This window comes from Pteropus medius, unplaced genomic scaffold (assembly GCF_902729225.1).
Source record: "Pteropus medius unplaced genomic scaffold, Ma_sr-lr_union100, whole genome shotgun sequence".
Classification (NCBI taxonomy): Eukaryota; Metazoa; Chordata; class Mammalia; order Chiroptera; family Pteropodidae; genus Pteropus; species Pteropus medius.
In genome coordinates, this window is record NW_024340692.1 from 1,532,337 (window position 1) to 1,554,018 (window position 21,682).

General features: G+C 36.3%; 2 protein-coding genes across 2 annotated transcripts in view; one reads left to right on the forward strand and one right to left on the reverse strand.

Annotated features, from left to right (window-relative positions):
• The window catches only part of DENND4C (DENN domain containing 4C), an 83,681-nt gene extending 66,022 nt beyond the window's left edge, over window positions 1-17,659 (reverse strand). Inside the window, 1 exon segment of the mRNA XM_039869796.1 lies at window positions 17,533-17,659. The gene's annotated coding sequence lies outside the window, so the exon portion shown is untranslated.
• LOC120603583 (collagen alpha-1(I) chain-like) lies at window positions 15,698-20,371 on the forward strand. The gene is made up of 4 exons (XM_039864201.1): window positions 15,698-15,725; window positions 16,938-17,065; window positions 17,358-18,820; window positions 19,314-20,371. Exons 1-3 carry the CDS (start codon window positions 15,698-15,700, stop codon window positions 18,393-18,395), a joined length of 1,194 nt encoding a protein of 397 aa, XP_039720135.1. The 3' UTR covers window positions 18,396-18,820; window positions 19,314-20,371.
• The last annotated feature ends 1,311 nt before the right edge of the window (window positions 20,372-21,682 follow it).

Sequence of the window (21,682 nt, forward strand, 5' to 3'; positions counted from 1 at the left end):
CCTTATATGTTTGATAGAATTTACCTGTGAAGTCATTTGGGTTTGGATTTTTCATTGTGGTATAGTTTTTAACTACAAATTTAATTCCTTTAACACAAATAGGACTACTATAAAGTTTACTTAATTTCTTCTGGAGTAAATTTTCATACTTTGTGTTTGTCTTAGTCCATTCAGGCTGCTATACCAGAATACCATAGTTTGGGTGGCTTATAAAGAGAAATTTATTTCTCACTGTTCTAGAAGCTGGGAAGTCCAAGATCAGGGCACTGGTAGCTTTGGTGTCTGATAAGGGCTGCCTTCCTAGTTCATAGAAGGCTCTTTTTTGCTGTAACTTCACATGGCAGAGGGGTGTCTCTGGGTCTCTTTTAGAACGGCACTAATCCCATTCATGAGCTAGGCACCTTCCAAAGCCCACATCCTAGTAAGAGTCTAGGATTAGGTTTCAAAAAAAGGACAGGAGAAAAGGGCACTGTCTTTCAAAAATTTTGTCCTTTTCATCCAAGTTGTCAAATTTACTGGCATAAAGTTGTTCACGAAATTTCCTTATTATCCTTTTAATATCACTAGAATATATAGTGATGTCATTCCTCTCATTCCTGATATTAGTAATCCATGCTTTTTCCCTTTCTCCTGATCAGTCTGGCTAGAAATTTTTCAATTTTACTGATCTCTAAAAACAAGCTTTTGGTTTCATTGATTTTTCTCTACTGCTTTTGCTTTTCATTGATTTCTACTTTGATTGTTATTATTTCTTTTACTCTGTTTATGTAAAACTTAATTTGCTCTTATATTTGTTATTTCTTAAAGTGGAAGCCAAGGTCACTGATTTGAGATCTTTCTTCTTTTCTAATGCAGGTATTTAATGCATGACTCCCTCTCCAGGCAAAGTTTTACTGGTGTCACAGATTCAGGTATGTTATGTTTTCTTTTTATTCGGTTCAAAATACTTTCTAATTTCTCTTTCTTAAAGTATTTTCTTTGTTCAATGGGCTATTTAAAAGTATGTTTTTCAAATTCCAAATTTTGTACTTAGGAATTTCCCAAGAATCTTTAATTACTGATTTCTAACTAACTACACTGTGGTCAAAGACTATAATGTATATGACTTGGATTTTTACATTTAGCAAAGACCAGTTTTATGGCTAAGATTATGATCTACTTTGATAAATACTGCAGAATGTGTGTTCTACTGTTAAACACAGAGCTCTACAAATGTCCATCAGGTCAAGGAGGTTAACAGTGTTGGTCAAGTCGACTATATCCTTGCTGATTTTCTGTTCCCTTGTTCTATGAATTGAGAGTGGTATTGAAATCTGACTAGAATTGTTGATTTGTCTATTTCAGTGCTATCAGTTTTTGCTTCATGTATTTTGAAGCTTTGTTATTAAGGGCATAAACATTTAGAATTGTTATGCTCTTTCAAGTAATCTTTATCATTATAAAATGACCTTTATCTCTGGTAAAACTTAGTATTAACAAAGCTTTTGAACAAAATTAAAATATTTGTAAAAACTGAGATATATAGCTTAACGATTAAATTTTTTTCCAACTATAGCTAAGGTAATCTTTCAGAATCAATTTCATGTCACCTTACTGTTTAGAATGGCATCCTTTTACCTTTTTACAAGAAGCCAGAAATCAGGATTTTTATGTAAATCTCCAACATTTAAAATATTGGCAACTAATTCAAAATTCTTAAACACTACCAAGAGCACACAAAACACATAAGCAGGGTATATTCACTCAAAAGTCTAGAAAAGAAAAATTCCTAAATCCCCTTTTAAAAAACACACTGGCCTGGTTAAATATCTAACTTCACTATTAGAGATATATGAGCCAATGAACCTAACTACATATCAAATTGATAATATAACTATATAGAAGAGAATGAAAGAAGAACTAATCCAAGTAACTAGAGCAACTTAACATGAAGAACTAAAAAGAAATTTTGAGCTTTACTTAGAAGGCTTTCTGGTATGGTTGTAGCAATTCTGAAATTATTCTGTATGTATTCTATGACTGAACAATTGCTGGAAACCTGAGTTCTTGCTGTGAGAAAAGGGAGAGGTAAATATGGGATAGGAGAAGGCAAGTAAGAATCTGTATTAGAATGGAATTAGGGGTATCAATATGAACACATAATTTTTAAACTACCTATATATTAAATGCAATGTGGTGCCCTGAATTGGATCATAAAATGGAAGAAGCACACTAATATAAAAACTAGTGAAATTAAAATAAAATCTGGATTTTTGTTAATAACAATGTACAGTATCGATGTCTTAGTTCTGACAAATGTACTATGGTAACATAAAACATTAACCACAGCGAAATAAAGAACTCTCTGTAGTAGCTTTTTAACATTTCTGTAGACCGAAATAATTCAAAAATGAAAAATTTTAATGATTTGTGTGTCAACACTATTGATCATAGACAAAAAGTAGAAATAGCCCAAATGTCCATCAGTGAAGAGATAAATAAAATGTAGTACAGCCAAACGATGGACTATTATTCAGCAATGAAAAGGAATTAAGTACTGTTACATGCTACAAGATGAACGAACCCTGAAAACATCATGCTAAGTGGAAGAAGTCAGTCACAAAAACCACATATAGTATGGTTCCATTCATATAAAATGTCCAAAACGGGCAAATCTATAAAAAGAGAAAGCAGGCTTATGGCTGCCTAAGGTTAGGGGGTTGGGGGAAATGGGGAGTGACTGCTATTGGGTATGGGGTTTTTATGAAGTGATGAAAATATTCTAAAATTGATCATGGTGATGGTCAAGCAATCTGTGACTACACTAAAACCTAATAAATTACATACTTTAAGTGAGTGAATTGTGTGGTATGTGAATTATATCTCCTTCTCTCTGCTAAAAATAAAATCTAGAAGCAGTGTCGCCCCACCAGCAACAAATATAAGCAGCACCTAAATATTTATTTCTTAAAACTATTTCCTTCCAAAAGATACTAGTGCTCCTTGGAGAAATGGCCAATTCCAAGGCTGGGCAAGAAAAGTACAAGATTTATCTAGTACATCTCATGCAAGGGGAAAAACCTCACTGCTCAAAGAGTAATGGGGGCCCTATCAAAAGGACATAGGAACTAGCTTGAAGAGTCTCCCAATGATCAAAGTGAACATCAAAATGAGTAATAGTAATGATGTAAAACACTCTAGTTTAAGCCTTGAATTCATATCGATATTATAAATGAATGAAGGGGAGGGAGGAAAGAAATATTCTTCACAGCAGAATGCCAACTAATAAACAGAGAAGGAATGATCAAAAACCATTTTACAACTACCATGGTATTCAGATTCAAGTAAGAATTATAGGTGGTTGTTAAAACCACCAAGTAGAAGGCTGTGAAAGTAGGATATTTATACAATCTCACAGTCTTTCCCCAGAAATACTAATAATTACAAAGAAATAAAGTGTACTGCCAGAGAAATCTAATGGCCACCACTTTAACCAAGTAATCAAAGTTAACATCACTAATAATTGGTCAAACTGATACTATGTGCCTTATGATGCGATGCACTAAGGACACATTAGTTATGTAGTATTCTTGACAAAAACGCATAGCTCTAATCTAATCATGAGGGCTTAGGCAGGCAATCTGAAACTAAAGGGTGGAATTCTAAAAAAAAAATTAGTATCATGAAAGAGGAAAAACATCCAAGGTACTGCTCCATATTTAAGGAGATTAAAATCTGAGTACACCCCGCCCCCTCCAAAATGACAACATAAAGATATGAAAATCTCCAAACACATGGAAATTAAACATACTTCTAAATAACCAATGGTTCAAGAGGAAGTTTAAGGAAATTACATGATATTGAGAACGTATCAAAATAGCAGAAGTAGTAATAAATTAAAAAGAAGAGAGGTAAACACACTATCAGATCAAAAAATTAAGCTGTCAAGGAATGAGGGAAATATTTTCTGAAACAGAAGGGGACCTTAGGGCATAGTTAATTATATCCCTAACTGTAAGACTAAAGAACACCACACATCTCAAATGTACCTAACGGGTATCACTGCTTTACAAATGCTCTACAAAATAAGATTTATAATCATGTCATTGACTTATTATGGAAAGGTTAACTTACTGAATAATTATTTTCTCATCTTTATCATACATCAAAATCCTACAAGAATCCTATAAAATCTAACCTCTATTTTGTTTTATTAGCCAATTTCCAAGCTAGTACCACCCATACTTAATTACAACAGTTCTCAATATTTTTTGATGTGGTAGATAAACTCTCTCTTCACCCTTTTTTAAGATTTTGCAGGCTTAGTCACTCAAGCTCAGCAAGTTTCAGAGGGGAGAAAAGAAAGTGTAGATCTTTGCAACTGCACGAAAACACAGATTCAAGGAGAATGGGCATCTTTACAACATTAAGTTCTCCAGCCAGTAGCATAACACGGTTATGCATTTTACTCAGGTCTTTTTTTTTTAACGCCTTTAAAGTAAAGATTAATTAGGATTTTGTTCACCCATGTCTTGCACATTGTTTGTGTGGACTATTCATAAGTATTTTATAGTTTTGTGGCTACCAGGAAGGAGCTCTTATGTGTGCTAAACAATCATTGCTAGTATATCAATAACACATGACTGAGCCTCATTGTTCTAAATTCTGGGAAGTAAAGCAACAAAAATACCAAATGCCCTGTCTTTATGGAGCTTATATTATAGTTGAGAAATAATCAGTAAACAAGTACTGATTTATAAATAAATAATTTCAGAAAGCATAAGTGCTATGAAGAAAAATAAAGCAAAATAGAAGGAAAGAAAGTGATACTAGAAGGCCTTATTTTTATAGTGCAATTAAGGAAGACAGTGCTGAAGATCTGAGCAGAGGTCTAAGTGATGAAGGAAGAAATCATATGATGATGGAGAACATTCCAAGCAGGAAGAAAATAAAAAATAAAAGCCTTAAGGCAAGTAAAAAACTTGATCTTTGAGGAACAGCAAGAAGGCCATGGCTCTGGAGCTCAGGGGTGTATTGGAAAATGAGGTCAGTGAAGGGGGAAATCAAACAGGACCTTTCAGGCTAAGGTAAAGTCTCTGGGTTTTATTCTAAGTGTGACAGGAAGCTACTAGTAGCCTCTAGACAACAGTGATGTATTATTTACTTTTTTAAAAAAACCACATTAGCTGCTATAGACTAGAGGGAGAAAAGGGCAGAATCAGGAAGAGCAGTTAGAAGACAACTGCAACAGTCTAGAAGAGAGATAATAATGGCTTATACTAGGACAAAAGAATTGAGCAAGAAATGGCAAGGTTTAGGATACAGTGTAAAGGTAAAACTGATGCTGATGGATTGGAGGTATGAGGGGAAAAAGAGAAAAAATGATGTCCAGTCTGTGGCCTAACCAAGTGGGTGAACAGTGCTGCCATGAGATGGTAAGGCATGAGGAAAGGATACATTGGAGGAAATAAACCAAAAATTCTGTTTGGGATAAGTTTGGCATAGCTACTAAAACTAATTCAAGTGGAGAAGTCAACCTAAGACAGTGTGTACTTTGATAAAGATATCAAGGTTGAAGTCAATAGCAAATTAATGACACTGATAATCATGGAATTAGATGACAGCCTAAAATATGGCAAATATTCATTTTTTTTAAAAAGGTATAAGGCCCAAACCTAGGGCACTCCAATCTTTAGAGGTAAGGGAAGAGAAGTTAGAAAATGACTGAGAAGCAACTGCCATAAATCAGAAAAAAATCAGGATGGTACAGCATCCAGAAAACCAATGGGATTTTTCAAAAATCAAACTGATTACATTGAAAGAAGAGAGGAAGAAGAGAGTTGATAATTTGACCCCATGAAATAGTACAGAGCACAAGCAGACATTAAAATTCTCATTCAGTGATCTGTCTATCATATGATCCAGCAATCCCTCTACTGAGTATTTACCCCAAAGACTTGAAAACTCATATCCAAAAAGATATCTGCACACCGATGTTCACAGCAGCATTATTCACAGTGGCCAGGACATGGATGCAACCGAAATGTCCTATGATAGATGACTGGATAAAGAAGCAGTGGTACATATATACAATGGAATAGTACTCAGCCATAAGAAGAGATGAAATACTGCCATTTGCAACAACATGGATGGACCTTGAAATAATCATACTAAGCAAAATAAGCCAGACAGAAAAGGTTGAAAATCACATGTTATCACTTATATGTGGGCTATAAACCTAAAAGCAACAAATGAACAGGACAAACAAACAGAGACTCAGGGACATGGACAATAGACTAGTGGTTACCAGAGTGGAGGGGGACGGAGGGAGGTAGAGGGGAAAAAAAATTAATTATTTCTTCAATTAAAAATAATTAATTATTTTTTAAAAAGACAATGGTTAAACAAAGAATTATAGGTTTAATAAAATATCTTGCCATGAAAAAAAAATTCTCATTCAATCATTGTAACTGGGTAAGGAAAGAAATTACTACACAAGATGGACAGTGAAAAAGTGGTATGGCTAATGGCCTGACAGTCTCGATGGAATCCCAGAAATGTCAAAACAGGATACTAGAGTATATGAGCTGGCAAAAGAGAAGATGAAAGTCAGATATTTGAAATATTTTGAGTTACAGACCATGATGATGAAGTCTAGGGTAAAGATTCTCCACTCTGACTACACATTACAGCTAGCTGGAACACTTTAAAAAATATATCAGATCAATAAACTAAGAATGCCTGAGGGTGGCACACTACTATCAATATTTTTAAGCTGTCCAATTAATTGCAGTGTACAGTCAGAATTATGAACCGATAGTCTCGGAGGTGATCATGGAAGTGGGTAGCTAAAGCAGGGTGAAAAAGAAACCTGCAATCTGAAGATTCAAGAACTTCTAACAAAGTTTTCCTCTATTATTCCCAATATAAATAAAAGCATGAGCTATGTTAAAAGTACATGCATTGACTCATTTCATACTTGTAACAGCTCAATCAAGTAGAACTAATATTATCCTCTTTTTTAATGATGGGCAAGAATGGAAGAGAATAGAAGTATACTGAATTAAGAGTCATAGGGTATATATGGAGTAGCATAATCGTAATTGAAGATGGACTGTGATAAGTTAAATATGCATATTATAAAACCTAAAGCAACTACTGAAAAAGCATGTATCACTAAGAAGTCAATGTGGAGATAGAAGGAATACTAAAATATACTCAATACAGAAAAAAACAAAGAACAGACAGAAGGAATTAGAAACAAATAGCAAGATAATAGATTCAAACTCAACTATATCTATAACTTCACTAAATTTAAGTGACCTGCCATAACAAATGAAAACATATATCCCTATAAAAACCTATATACAAATATTCATAGCAGCACTAGTCAAAACAAACAAAAGGTAGAAATAACCCAAATGTCCATCAACTCATGAATCAATAAACAAAATGTATTCTATGTTATGGAAGTTATTCGGCCATAAAAAAGAAAGAAGTACTACCTGATACAAGCTATAACATGGATGAATCTAGAAAGCATCCTGGCTAAGTAGAAAAAGCCAGACACAGAGATCACATATTGTATAATTCTACTGACAGAAAATATCTGAATAGGCAAATCCATAGAGAAAGCAAGCAGATGAGTAGTTGCCAGGGACTGGGGAAGGGAAATGGAGAGTGACTGCATAAAGGGAAAGGGGTTTCCTTCTAGGGTGATAAAAACATTCTGGAACGAGACAGTGGTGATAGTTGCATAACACTGTGAATGTACTAAATGCCACTGAACTGTACATTTTTAAGTTGTTAAAATGGTGAATTTTATATTACACAAATTTTCCACAATTTTTTAAGAAAGGAATAAAGTACTTACTGATACAACATAAATGAACCTCATTAACATTATCCTAATTGAAAGCAGCCAGTTACAAAAGAGCACACATTGTATAATTTCATTTATATGAAATGTCCAAAAGAGACAAATCTATAGAGACGGAAAACAGATTAGTGGTTGCCTAGTACTGCAGTAGGGGAGAAGGGGATTGGATGGAGACTGCTAATGGACACAAGGTTTCTTTCTGGAGTGATGAAAATGCTCTAAATTAGGTTATACTGATGACTGTAAAACTCTGTAAATATACTAAGAACCACTGAATTGTATCCTTTAAATGGGTGTATTTTATGGTATATAAAGTTTATCTCTATAAAGTTGATTTTAAAAAGGAAATTTTTAAGTGGTCTAAACATTCCTATTAAAAGACAGAAATTACTAGACGAGATAAAAAATAAGACTCAGCTCTAAGCTATCTATAGGAAACATGTTTTAACTATAAGGACACAAATGCATTAAAAGTAAAATGATAACTGACCTTGGACCAAGGAGCAAAGGCAGTTCAATGGAAAAAGGATAGTCTTTCAAAAAACAGTGGTGAGAAAATTGAATTAAAAAAAAAAGAATTTAGACTGAGACCTTATACTTTCTATAAAAAGTAACTCAAAATGGATCACAGACCTGTGGATATAAAGTACGATACTATAAAACTTCTAGAAGAAAATCTATGCTATCTTGGGTTTTGCAATGAGTTTGTAGATACAACACCAAAAGCACAATCCATGAGAAAAAAAACAGATAAGGTAGACCTTATTAAAAACTTCTGTTCTGTGAATGACACTGTAAAGAGAATGAAAAGACAAGCCATAAAGTGTGAGAAAATATCTGCAAACACATATCAGATAAAGGACTGGTATTCAAAACATAGAAAAAACTCTTGGAACCGATCAGTAAGAAAACGAACAACCCAATTAAGAAAATGGGCAAAAGATCTTTTATGGCAAATACGTATGTGAAAAAATAACATTAGTCATTAGAGAAATGCAAACTGAAATAATGAGATACCAATACACACTTTTTAGAATGGCTAAAATTTTTTGAAAACTGACAATACTAAATGCTGATGAGGGATGCAGAACAGGAACTTTTTTCATTTTTTAAATTTATTTAAATTAGTTTCAGGTATACAGTACATTGGTTAGACATCTATATTGTTCATAAAACAGGAACTTTCATTCATTGCTGATGGGAATGCAAAAAAGGAACAGCCACTTTGAAAGAGTTTGATGTTTCTTACAAAGCTAAACGTAGGTTTACTATACGATCCAGCAACCACTTTCCTAGGTATTTATCCCAATTGATTTTAAAACTTATGTCCACACAAAACCTACGATGTTTATAGCAGATTGATCAATAATCACCAATAACTGGAAGCAAAAAAGACATTCTTCAATAGGTGAATGGATAAAAAACTGATACATCCAAACAATGGATAATTCAGTGATAAAAAGAAATGAGCTATCAAGCCACAAAAAAAATGTGGAGGAACCTTAAATGCATATTGCAAAGTGAAAGAAGCCAATTTGAAAAGGCTACATACTATATGACAGTCTAGAAAAGGCAAAACTACGCGAACAGTAAAAAGAGATAATTTCCAAGGCTTTGTGGTGAGACAGAGTGTCAAAGAGTTCAAGTACAGATTTTTTTTATAGAGGTAAAACTATTCTGTTTGTTACTGTAATAGTGGGTACATAACATTATGCATTTGTCAAAATTCATAGAATTTTACAGCATGAAGAATGAGCTTTTATGCATGCAAAATTGTTTAAAAACCATTAAGGTCAAGGGATCCCCTGAAAGAATGTGGAGTAGATCAAGAGAATATAATTGTATTACAAATGTATGAAGCAATCTCATGAAGTGGGTGGGAGGGAAGAGATGCTACCCAAAATAACATTAGAAACGAATGGAGTCTATAAAACCAAAACCAAAAGGAACTGTAAACAGGCATTCTAGTTGATAAAATTGTTTCCCACATGGGTTCAAGTTAACAATTCTGATATTGCTATATATATGTATATATTAAAATCGAACAATTACAAAATGGATGATTGATGGGAAGCCAGATTTCTCACTGTCAGAGTAGGAATTTACAGATAAGCAAGGGAGGAGGCTAGGATGATTCATGTAGTATGTAGCAATGGATTAAAGTTGGAGACTGTATGAATTTCTATATAGCGTAATATAAATACAGATATTATACATAGATTTATAGACATACGTATATAACAGGTTAACAACCACAAGTATATTTCCTTGTTCAATCAGCTGAGAAGGCCTAGAAGCAATGACACCCTAGTAGCTAACTGGAGTACCTAGCACACAAATTTTGTTTTTTAATGCCATTCTCCAATAAAAGGAACCAAGGCTTCTTTAAGAAATGGGTGATTACAGGATTGGGACAGGAAATATGCAAAAAAAAAAAATGTGCAACATTTTTTTAGTGCCAGAAGGTAAATGCTCAAAAAATAAGCAAACAAATAAACAAACTCACATTGATTGGGTGTCTGTCAAAGGAGCACAGAAGCCAACTGAAAAAGCTCACAATAGCTGAGGCTGGAATAATTTCAGTTAATAAAGCAGTATTGGATTATAGCCAAAAGTATAAAATAAATATCCACAGGTCCTTACTGCTATAAATTAACAACACGAATGAATAAATGAAAGAAAAGAGACAAATCTCCCATGCAAAATAATTCAAAATTGTATAAGAAAGCTAGACTGACCATATTATTAACAGGCAAAGGAAGGCTTCAGAGCAGAGATAAAAAGAAACGTTTAATAATATCAATAAGAGTTAATTCATCAGGACATAACAATCCTAAACATGTATACATCTAACAAGAAAGCATCAAAGTATATGACGCAAAAACTGACAACGTGAGAAGGGGAAATAAACAGATCTACAATTAAAAAGAGTTCAATAATCTTCACTCAATAATTCATATAAGTATACAGAAAACCAGTTAGGATATATAAAATTTGAAAAACACTATCAACTACCTTGACATATTGATATTTACAGAACACTCCACCACAACAACAAAATACAAACTCTTTTCAAGGGCACACAGAAAATTCACCAAAATATACCTTACGCTGGCCCATAAAACAAGCCTGGATACATTTAAAAGTATGTAAGTCAAACAGAACATGTTCTCTGACCACAATGGAATTAAATTTGGAATCAGTAATAGAAAAATAGCGTATAACTTCTCCAAGTATCTAGAAATTAAACAACACCCTTCTAAATAATCCATGGATCAAAAAAGAAATCACAAGAGAAATTAGAAAATATTTTAAACTGAATGAAAAATAACAGAAATCAACTTGTGAGATACAACTAATAAAGTGTTTAGAAGAAAATTTATAGCTTTAAGCCCTTATCTCAGGAAAAAAATGAGTTTTTAATCTATGATCTAAGTGTACACCTTAAGATGCTAGAAAAAGCATATTAAACCAAAAGCAGAGGAAAAAAATAAAAAGAGCAGAAATAAATGAAACTGAAAATGGACAAGCAATAGCAGTAGAAATCGATACCTCTAAATCAAGAAAAAAGTAAGAGACAAAAATAACTAATGAGAATACAGATCCTTTAGACATTAAAAAAACAACAAGGAAATATTATAAATACTTTTATGCCAATAACGTCAACAACTCATGAAATCTAAGGACTGCCAGCAAACACCAGATATGAGCAGCAGCGAGGAAGGATTCTTTCCCACAGCTTTCAGAGAGAACATGTCCCTGGTGACACCTTGATTTCACACTTAGTTTCCAGAACTGTGACAGAATAAATTTCTGTTGCTTTAAAACACACAGTTTGTGGCCATTGTTAGGCAAGACTAGGGAAACTACTACACATTGTGAATAACATTTTGAACATAGTGGAATAAAAATGTATTAAATTTAACATCACTTGCTACTACTTAGTGTGGGACTACTAGAAAACATTAAATTACGTATGTGGCTTACACTATATTTCCAGCAAATAGCACTAATCTAGCTAGTGGCAATGAGGAAACAAAAAGGAAAAGGTATACTGACTGGAAATGACGCAAAACTGGCTTTCTCTTAGCCATTATGATTGTATATGAAGAAAATCCTAAAGAAGCTACTAGAAGTAAGAAAAGAATTTAGTAAGGTAACAGAATACAAAGTCAATATGCAAAAGAACCAAGTATATTTTTATATACTATTAACAAATAACTGGAAAAAAAATTTAAAATATAGTATCTCGACAAAAGACAGTATCGAAAAAACATGAAACATTTAGTGATAAATTAAAATATGTGCAAAACCTATAAAATGAAAATAGTGTGGGAAAAAACCTAAAAGACTCAAATAAATAGAGAGATGTGCCATGATAAGTATCGGAAGACTGAATATTAAGATGTCAATTCTCCCCATAGGCTTTTTGTAGTAACTGATAAGCTTATTCTATAATTTACGTGAAAATGCTACATATCTAAAAAAACCAAAACCATTTTTTAAAAAAGCAATGTTGGAGAACGAACACTTGGAAGGCTAATTCCAAGACTTCCTATAAAGAAAAAGTAATAAAGACAAAATAATACTGTGTAAGGATAGACATATAGACTAATGGAACAGAAAAAAGAGAGACCAGAAATAGACCCACACTTAGAAAAAATAAAGAAGAGTGAGACTGCATATTAACTTCCAAACTAGTGGGCAGAGGAGGGGCGGGGAGGTTCTACAGAATAAAATAAAAAGGTGCCACAATAATAACTGATCTCCCTAATCAGACAATGTGATCAGGAAAGACCTCTCAGAAAAGTAACATGTAAATGGAACAGTGTATGCAAGGGCTCTAAGGGAGAGAACCTGAAAGGAGGCTGGTGCAACAGGTGCACAAGGGGCAAGCAGAAGATAAGGCTAAAGAGACAGGGCTTTCATACCAAAAGTGTTTGTATTATATAATACTTCTCAATTCTATCCATCTTTTTCCATCCCTACCACAGCTGTTCTCACTTCTCACCTAGAAGCCTTCAAACTCTTCTTCTAGTTGAAGAACCAGCACCCTCCCTGAAACTGCTCTCCCAATCCATCCCTTACAATAGAGCTAAAGGTACTTACTTAACAGCTCAAAAACATTAAATGCCTCTCTGTTCCTCAAAATGCATGGTCTTAATTTCTCACTTGACTCTTAAGATCCTTCATGACCTAGCCCCTACTTACACCTCTAGCTACCTGTGCCCAAACACAATTACTAGCATTTTAATAAAATCCACCACATTCTTTCATTACTTTGTGCCTTTCCACATCACTGAGTTTTAAATCAAATCTCTCCTATGTAAACTATCTATAATCCACACAAAACAGATATTTCCCTCTGCTCTCTTAGGGTAGTTTGCTCTATTCTAGATCTGTCATGTTGTAGTTATGGGTGCTTATTTATAAGACTGTTTATCCTACCAACCTTTAATATTTAGACAGAATGTTGGTCCTCTTTTTGTCCCTAGCAGATAGCACAGCACCTATTTAATAGGTGCTCTTCTCCATAATTAAAAAAGATACTAACATTTTTGCTTTTATTATTTAAGCATACCAAAATGAAGATATAAGTGAACCACACATAACTGATAAAACACCTGGATTCAAGGAATCCTTTAAAATATTTCATAGTTTTAAAAATCTTATAAAATTGGCTTTTCTTTAAGACAAAAGATTACAAATCTAGATTTGTAGATATAAGGTTTAGCTAAATTAAGGTATGCTTAGAAACAAACCCCGCAATATTTTAAGAATTCTTAATATTTTTAAGAATATTATTCACTGCTATTCACAATAGCCAAAATATGGAAGCAACCTAAATACCCATCAACAGATGATCTGATAGAGAAATTATGGTTCATCTATACAATGGAATATTACTCAACCATAAAAAAAGAAATCCTACCATTTGTAACCACATGGATGGACCTAAAGGTTATTATGCTGAGTGAAAGAGGTCAGACAGAGAAAGATAGATACTATATGATTTCACTTATATGCAGAATCTAAGAAACAAACTAAACGAAAACAGACTTACAGATACAGAGGAGAATCTGGCAACTGCCAGAGAGGAGGGGGGTTGGGGTGCTAGAGGAAAAGGTGAAGAGTTAAAGAAGTATAGAGTTAAAAAATAGTCACAGGGACGTAGAGTACAGCATAGGGAATATAATCAATAGTATTGTAATGGCTATGTGTAGAGTCAGATGGGTGATAGAGTAATCAGAGGAATCATTTCATAAAATATATAAATGTCTAACCAACATACTGTACACCTGAAACTAATATAAATAAAAGAATATTGCTTATTATATTGTAAAACTAAAAGACACAGAAACTTGTAGCAAGTCAGTAACAGGAAGAATTATGAATTTATATTTTGATTCCTATTCAATGAATTCAAGTCACATGCACATCTACAGTTTTTCGCATTAATTTAATTCAGTTCTCAACTAAATATTATATTATAGGAGACCTAATGATCCACTGTGAAAAAAAAACAGCTTTTCAGAGAATGTTTACTTTTTCAAAAATTTAAAAGTAACTTGGCTTGGACTAGCATATTAGCAAAGTGATTTCACTGCAGCATTAAAAGTAAAAAAAAGTGTAATTACTAAAATGTCAAAAGATAGGAAAATGGTTAAATAAACTAGCTATAAAACTTTAGAGTGAAACTACAAAATAATACTAATATGCAGCACCAGGAAAAACATGTTATGTTTAAAAGACAATTACATACAATTACTACAGACTTGTAGTAATGGAATGTCTTGTTGGAATTGGAGATTCCTTTATAGGAGTTAAAACTTGGGGAAAGAGTTGTAAATAGTACAGCTGGTGTGAAACAGTGGGTCTTTGGTATTATTGTTTGAAATTTAAAACAGTAATTATGTGGGATATTAACCACAGAATTATAAACAAGTATAGATAAGATTAGTATACTATACCAATTAAATATTATGCAAGTATAATAGAATTAAAGTACAGGAAAATGTAAATATGAGAAATAAATTATTTTCCTTTTGAATTTCCTTTAATCATGTTATATTATTTTCCAATATAAAGGTTTCTGAATACCATATTAATTCTATTACACTTATTTACATTATGTACAACGTGGACAGACTAAGTAGAAAAATATTTGAGTTTGTAAACTACCTAAATTCTTCCCACAAAAATATTGTTTTAAATTTCAAACAATAATGCCAAAGACCCACTGTTTCACACCAGCTGTACTATTTACAACTCTTTCCCCAAGTTTTAACTCATAAAGGAATCTCCAGTTCCAATAAGGCATCCCATCACTACAAGTCTGTTAAAATGACAACCTGAAAGAGGTACAAATTATGACACCAGGATAGAAAAGATAAGATTTAAATCCAAGTATTATGAAAGCTTATTTGCCCTTACTATCTAAATTTCAGTAATCATTAATATATTGAAAATTCAAATTAGAACAGAAATTCCATTTTGCTAATTAGAAAGACCCAATGAGACAACCCGCCTCTGACTCAGCAGCTTTTCTACTTTACAAGCTGTGCTTAATGTTGCAAGGATAAGACTGAAACTTAACTTTCAAGCTAAGCAGTAAAGCCAATGCAAAATCAATATTTGTCTTGGCAAGAAACTCCAATGAAAATATGAAATGTTTTGGTCTTAACTGGCAGATATATAAAGAGCGAAGGTGCCTTGTTGGGTTATTATTTATCATGCCAAATCCCTTGTGCAGAGCTACAAATTAGCTTTTATTGCAGATACTTAACATGTTTCTTTAGAGAGAGCACCTCAACCAAATAACCTTCCAAGTCTGGCACCATGAATTGCTACAGCCTTGCAGTTCCTTGTAAGTCAAAACATTTGCGTTTTAAGAACAGTCTCCATACACCAACTCAACTGCAAATTTCTTCAGCTGAAAGTTCAAGTTTATGCTACACAATACTATGTTTACTCTCAACAACAGAATGCACTGATTTACAAATTACTAAAGAGTAAAATACTCCAATCTACAGCTTCAACATTTCTAACATCATAGACTTTCTATTATCTAAATTAACAAGTCCAAACAGTAATATACTAAGTGTGTTACTCCGGTCAAAGGCAAATGACATTATTGCCAGTACACTAAAATCAGTAGTACAAAAGATCAGATTCCTAATCCCAATCAACTATTTTGAAAAACGGCTACAGGAGATATCAATGAGGGGAAAATGTGGATTGATTTTGCCATCACTAGAAAAACGAGTCAAAGCAAGCCTATATGAGAGGCTTCCACATGAATACTATCTAAGTTCATTTCCGAGTTCCCAGTCTCACATCTAGAAAGCAGTTTCCCAACTTTTTAACAATAATATAAAGAACAGGGCAGAAAATAAAATACAGGTTTTTTTTCCTGATCATACTGATCAATAGTTATCCTTTAATGCTCAGAGATGTTGTCTTTTTGCGACTAATTTTGCTCTTACCACGTGTACACAGAAAATCATATAACGCTCGGCATTCAGATAGCTGCTTAATCCATATGATCACCTCAAATCAAATATTTAAAAACTAAGCTCCTTAGCACAACATTCTCCCTTATCTAACTATACCGTTCACCTTCTAAACCCGGAGAACGAAAGGGAAGATCTACTCCTACTGTAAACTGGGGTCTAGAGAAAACGCCTTAACACGGGTTTTCACAAAACTAGGCATGGAATTTCAATTAAGCAGTCAATTGCCCAGACTGCAACGCTTGACAATCTCTCTGAGGCAAAAATACACGGACAACTGAGGGCTCGTTACCGGAGATAACTTGCCCTCACATTTTTGCCCAAGTAACTGCGGTAACTGCCCTAACTTTCCCGTGTGAAACAAACACATAATCGGGGAAAGGGGTGTACTATTTAAAAATTGGGTCATTCCTTATTTGTTCTGATAAGGGACGGTCTTCGGGAGGGAAAAGTTCTGTGAAGCAGAAAAAGGGAGGAAAAAAATATGACGGCATCCTCAATGCAGAAAAGTTACAGCTCTTTACAGGAGTCAGCACCAGGGGCTCATTAGTTGGTTCTGTGTTTAGTCACTCGCAGTTTATTGGAACCTGCCTTCCTAAAAGTCATCCGCAACAACGAAGCCCTAAGGATCCGCCACAGAATGGCAGAGGAGGAAATGCCCTCAATTCACCTGCGACACCTGCCCGGGCTCCCAGTTCGCTCCCGCTCTGTCCCGTGACCTTTCTGGAGAACCCCTACCTCCCCGCCCGCACTGCCCCAGGCCCCCACCTCCCCGGGAATCCCGATTCCCGCCCCCTCCCTACCCTGCCCCCACCCAGGCGGCCGTCGTCCCTGCGGTCCGTAGGGCTCAGACGCCTCGCGCTTCCACGCAACTGGATCTCGGGAGCCCGGGCGGCGCAGGGAGGCTCTTCCTGGCTCAGCCTCTCCCCCATCACGCCCCGCAGGCTCCGGGGACTCCCCGCCCCCGGAAACCGCGGAGAAACTAGGCCGGGAATGCCAGCCCCGCCACTCTCCGCCTCCTCGGCGACCCCCGCAGGCCGGCCCTCGGAACTCAGCACCTACGAGCTGCTACCTGCCCAGCGCCGGTCCGTGCCGCAGCGCGGGCCTCGCGGGGGCGCGACGCAGGGCTCCTGCGCGAAAGGCCCTCGGCCGCACACTCACCTGCCGGCCGCTCCCCGTCAGCGCCACCCGGACACAGCTCCGTCGCTGGGCATGAAAGCGCCGGCTTCGCGGCCTGGGCGCCCTCGGCAGGGCCGGGCGGGGTACTCGCTCCCCCGGGCGCCGCCGCCGCCACGGCCCGCTCTGCGCCTGCGCCGCCTCTCGGGCTGGGTCTCGAGGGGCGCAGCGCGCGCCAAGGGAAACGTCCGGGAGCGCGAGCTCGCGCCGGCGCCTCGGCTCCGCGGAGGCCGGCCTTGCGGGCGTGGGGTCGCCTAGGAGCTGCCCACGGCACCGCCACCCCGACAGCTGACGGCCATATTTCTGGTCCCTTTTTCTTTTTTTCCGCCCCCCCTCTTTCCGCCCCTTTCCCCAGAACAGCACTTTCCTACTCTCCTCCCTCTCCTTTTCCTACTGCGGGGGCGGGTGGAAAAGGGCGTGGGGGAGGGGTGGGGAAAGGAGGGCGTGGGGCGGGGCAGCGCTCGAGCCCCACCCCCTGGGAGGGCCGAGGCCGCGCGGTCACCGCTCCCCCTCGCCAGCGGAGGGGACTCCTGCGCGCGCGGGGTACCAACCCCGCCAGCCTGCGAGCCCTTCCTTCGCGTCCAGGCGGCGGGTCCCAAGCAGAAACAGCTAGGAAGAAGGGGCCCGGGGCGCTGCTCTGCACCCCGCCCTGCGGGGCCCAGACTCACTGTGTACTGGGGGCTTTACTGCCGTGGCCTCAGGCAGGTGGCGGCTGCTCCTCGGACTTTTCAAAAACGGGGAAAGTGACACCGAATCGCCCAAAGTCACTGAGGAGAGTGCCTGGAGGGATGCTGGTTTCTGGACGAGAAGTTTCTTTCCGAGGTTGGAGTCGGAATTCTCACGCATGACTGTGGGCCTCTGAGGCCGGAGAGAGATCCGCAAACTGGCGTTGCCCGAAGTCCCTTCCCGGCTGCAGCTCCCCATGAGAGTCCTTGAACAGGCTTCGCGTCGCTACCTCGCCCGAGATTTCGGAATGGAAACTACGAATGTGGAAAAACTGTGTTCAAATAATCAGTGCTCTCCTGCCTCTTAAGTAAGTGTAGTCTTTATCTACACGGACGTATGCTTTGTCATTTCCCATTAATGCAGATTTTGCGAGATATTTTTGACAACTGTTTGAAGCTATAATGAGGAAGAATAACAACTACTTATTCGAGAAGAAGCAAATTGTTTGAAAAAATTAGGAGAACTTTTATCTCCTTCCTCCTCCCCCCCCCAAAAAAAAATTGGCGAGTGACTTCACAGATTCCATGGCAGGTCAAAATTATAACTGGTAAGATTTGTGCATATCTAATGAATATTCACATATATAATGACCATGTTCCTGAGAATTACTCTCTCATTCAATCTGTATTTTTGCCAAAAAGTATGAGATTAAAGCTAAATCATGAGGACCCTGTTATAAATTTACTTCTGAAGTTTATTTGTATATATGGATAATTTGAATTTGGTAGTCAACAGGAGAAACTTTTTCTAACCACATTAGCAGTCAGTCGATTCAGTAGAAATGCACAGCAATAGAAATAGGCTTATTTAGCAATACTTTGGAGTCAATTTGAGCTTATTGGAAACCAGTCTAACAATCTAGACAGAAGTTTAATACTTAGAAATTTAGCTTGTGGACTTCTTGTCTTCTCTCTCTCAAAGGCAAATTAATTAGTAATTTCAAAACATTTACTATAGACAAGATTTCTTAATGGGCACATTTCATTAATATTCATAGATTAAGAGTTTTTTCCTCTTTTCCCGGATTTTTGCACCCACAGAAATGAAAATAAAAGAAGCTAATATATCTCTTCCATTTGATTAACAGATTTTTCTCAATTTGCAAGGTAAGATTTAAGAATCTCTTTAATTATTTTCACTATTTTAATTGTCCTATAGATTTTCATTGTTATTTTCTACCCAAAATTTCACAGAGTGCACTTGTATGTTTTGGGCCTAATTTTTTGTTTAAGGCAGCTGTTCGTAGGTCTCAAAGTCCTTGATTCAACAGCCTTCTCAACTGCATTTTTATGTGCCCAGGGCTGAAATTAGTTCATTTTAAATTTTAACATAAATCTTTGACTCTAAAAAGTGGAGAGAAAGTTGGAGAGCCCAATAACAAAATAATTGTCATAATCACTATAGTATCAGTTTCAGTTGAGTCATATAGATATAAGAATGCATAGAAGAATCACTCAGCGCATTGAAGAGGGAAATACAGACATCTGAGCATGGTCACTGCAGTTTTCTGTGGATCAGCAATGAAAAAGAGTTGAATGGAAATGTTGAAAATTTTCTTAAGATATTTTTGACAGCCATCAACAGTGCTGCAGCATGACAAGATTTTCATCTTATGTGTTCTCTTCAAAAACATCTAAGCATTGCTTTTCATAGGAATATTCGAAGACCTTTATACTTTATACTTCTATACTTTTTAACTTTTGTTCAATTACATGTATAACAAAAGTATTATAAATCTAACAGTTTAATCTGATTGTAATTAATATTTCTGTAATTTCTTAATGTCCGAATTCCATACTAGATTGTAAGCCCTGTGAGAGCAGGGTTCACATGTGTCACATGTGTATTTACATGTCATGTTCTCTTCCGGATCCCCAGTACCTAGCAGAATAACCAGTATATAATAGGGTCTCAAAAAATACTTGATGAATGACTGAAATAAATCAGTCTATGTTTCTCTCACTTTCTTCTCCATCCTTAGGCAAGACTTAATTCTCTGCATATGTAAATTGAGTAGAATTATATTTATAAGAATTAAGATCATTTGTTAATTTATAATAAACTATAACTATCAAACAAACAAGTTCAGTAATCAGAACTTAGCACTAAGTAGCCTCTCATTGTAGCTTACAATGATCCCTGCCTCCTGGTTTATGCCCTCGTGTAAACTTCCATTGAGTATGGGGCGGAGTGATTGAGTGGCTTCTAACTCACAGAATACATCAGAAATGATGAGATTTCTCCAACAAAAGACTGTGGCTTTGGTCTTGGATTCTCCCTCTCGTCCTCTTGGGTGCTTACTCTGGGGGAAGCCAGCTACCATGTCATCTGCAACTGTGTGAGTCAGTTCAGAATTGCATCCTAGCCAAGTAGAACCTTGAGATGACTGCAGCCGTAGCCAGCACCTCAGTTACAGCACTCCTGACAGATTCGAGCCAGAATAAACAACTGCTCCTGGGTTGTTTATTCACAGAAACTATGAAATAATAAATATTTCTTGTTTCCAGCTGCAAATTTTGAGGATCATTTGTTACACAGCAATGGATAACTAATACAATACTGTAATACCTGGAAGATAGCAAGTGCTCATTAATGGTAGCTGTTTATTTAATGAATAAAACTGGGTTTAGCATATGATACTTAACACTCTATAAAGCTGAGTTTAATGATACTGTTTACAATGGCAGTGAGAGAAGGTATCCAAGAAAAGTAGAAAGACTGACTTTACCTGATTTGTTATTTGTAGACTGTCTTTGCTCTAAGAGAATTCATTAAAATGTATTTCATATGATGTCTAGGATTTACTTCAAAATAATGCAGTGGGGATGGGAGGGTGAGTAAGTAGAGGTTTAGGTAAAACAAAATTGGATGTATGTTGAAGTAGAGTGATTGGTACTTGAAGGCTCCTTATGTTTACTTAATTTTTATTCCTTTTTGAAATTTTCCATAATAAAAAGTTTTAAGTATTTCATGGAATCATAAGTTTGGAGCAGAGGGGAACTTTTAAAGATCATGTGTTCTGATTATTACATTTGATAGATGGGGAATTTAAAGCCCAGTGAAGTTTGTTGACTCACCTGGAGTCTCCCAATCTCGATTTTGGTGATTTTATAATTAGGTATAGAGGAGAAACTACTAAATTCATAGCTCTTCATTTTCTCAAACAATAACTTGCTTCAGACTCCCTAGGATAGCTTTTACAGCATGAAAATCTGAGCATGCTTTTCACTTCCGATCTATCTGCATGTTGTAAACCTGCATGTTGTAAACTGGAGTTATTTGGTTCCAGCCCCTCACTCATCAATTTTTGAAAACAGAATTTGAAGTCTTGGTGTTTCTCACCTGTGGATACCCTTAGTTATTCTTTTAGAAAGAGTTTCAAGTAAGAATGACATCAACAAACACTAGA